The 1052-nt window shown below is 44.4% G+C and overlaps 1 protein-coding gene across 2 annotated transcripts in view; it reads left to right on the top strand.

Annotated features, from left to right (window-relative positions):
• mysm1 (Myb-like, SWIRM and MPN domains 1) overlaps positions 1-1052 on the top strand; it is a 26961-nt gene that overhangs the window by 7014 nt on the left and 18895 nt on the right. For both annotated transcript variants that reach the window (XM_014027826.1, XM_014027827.1), the window contains exons 7-8: positions 126-561; positions 642-858. In XM_014027826.1, coding sequence (XP_013883280.1) covers positions 126-561; positions 642-858 — 653 coding nt within the window. The remainder of the gene's footprint in view (positions 1-125; positions 562-641; positions 859-1052) is intronic.

Consider the following 1052-nt stretch of genomic DNA (forward strand, 5'->3'; position numbering starts at 1 on the left):
TTTTCAGTTTGTCATTCATGTCATGTAGTACAACAATAAAGTACATAGTGGATTTATGATGAAATATGTTATTTTATTTTATTTTTATTTTAAATAAATTTCTGATTCCTTTCCTCAAACTACAGAAAAAACCCAAAGCTGCAGCTCCTCCTACAGGTTCTGAGCTGCAGCCGGACCCCCCTCAGCCCACCCCCAGCTCCGTGTCCTTCCTGGACAACGCTGTCCGCATAGAGGGGCTTTCTGACGACGAAGATGTGGACATCACCGATGACCTGAGTGAGGATGAAGGAGCAGACACCGGGCCACAGCAGCAGACAGACGCTGGGACTGAACCAGACAGTCCCTCAGAGGAGCAAACAGAACCGGGCCTGGCTTGGACTGAGAGCCAGGACCAAAGCTCTCCTCTGCAGACGCCTCAAAGTCTGTCCTCCATGGTTTGCACTGAGGAAGCTGGAAAACCAGAGCAAGATGAGACAGTTTTAGAGGATGATGATGCAGATGATGGTGGAAGCTCTCAGGATGATGCTGATCCTCCAGGTGCAGCTGAGTGTGAACCCACAGGTGAGCCACGGTTACACAGCTCTTATTTTAACCTGTAACTGTTAAATGTACTGACTGTTGTACCTGTTTGTGCCTCACAGATTCTGTTGGTAAGACTGAGGAGGACAAAGTAAATAAAAACCAAGAGGAGGAGGAGGAGGAGGAGGAGGAGGTCAAGGCGCCTGAGCAGGAATTAGAAATGGACACAGAAAGGATCAACGAGGATGAGAAACAAGCCATTCCTGAGTTCTTTGAGGGACGACCGTCAAAAACCCCAGAAAGATATCTGAAGATTAGAAACTACATCCTGGATCAGTGGTAAATATATAAACTAGATGTATCAACATCAACATCTGTTGACGTCTGATATAGATCACTACGGGATCAATCTTGTGCCAGCAGGAACTGAATTTGAATTGTTCAGATTGAATCTGAACGTTCATAATTTGAAGTAGAATGCATTGGTTTGAAATAAATTTCACTAAATTGAAACTGAATTTAAAGTTTTGAAT

This window comes from Austrofundulus limnaeus, unplaced genomic scaffold (genome assembly GCF_001266775.1).
Source record: "Austrofundulus limnaeus strain Quisiro unplaced genomic scaffold, Austrofundulus_limnaeus-1.0 Scaffold688, whole genome shotgun sequence".
In the NCBI taxonomy this organism is placed as follows: domain Eukaryota; kingdom Metazoa; phylum Chordata; class Actinopteri; order Cyprinodontiformes; family Rivulidae; genus Austrofundulus; species Austrofundulus limnaeus.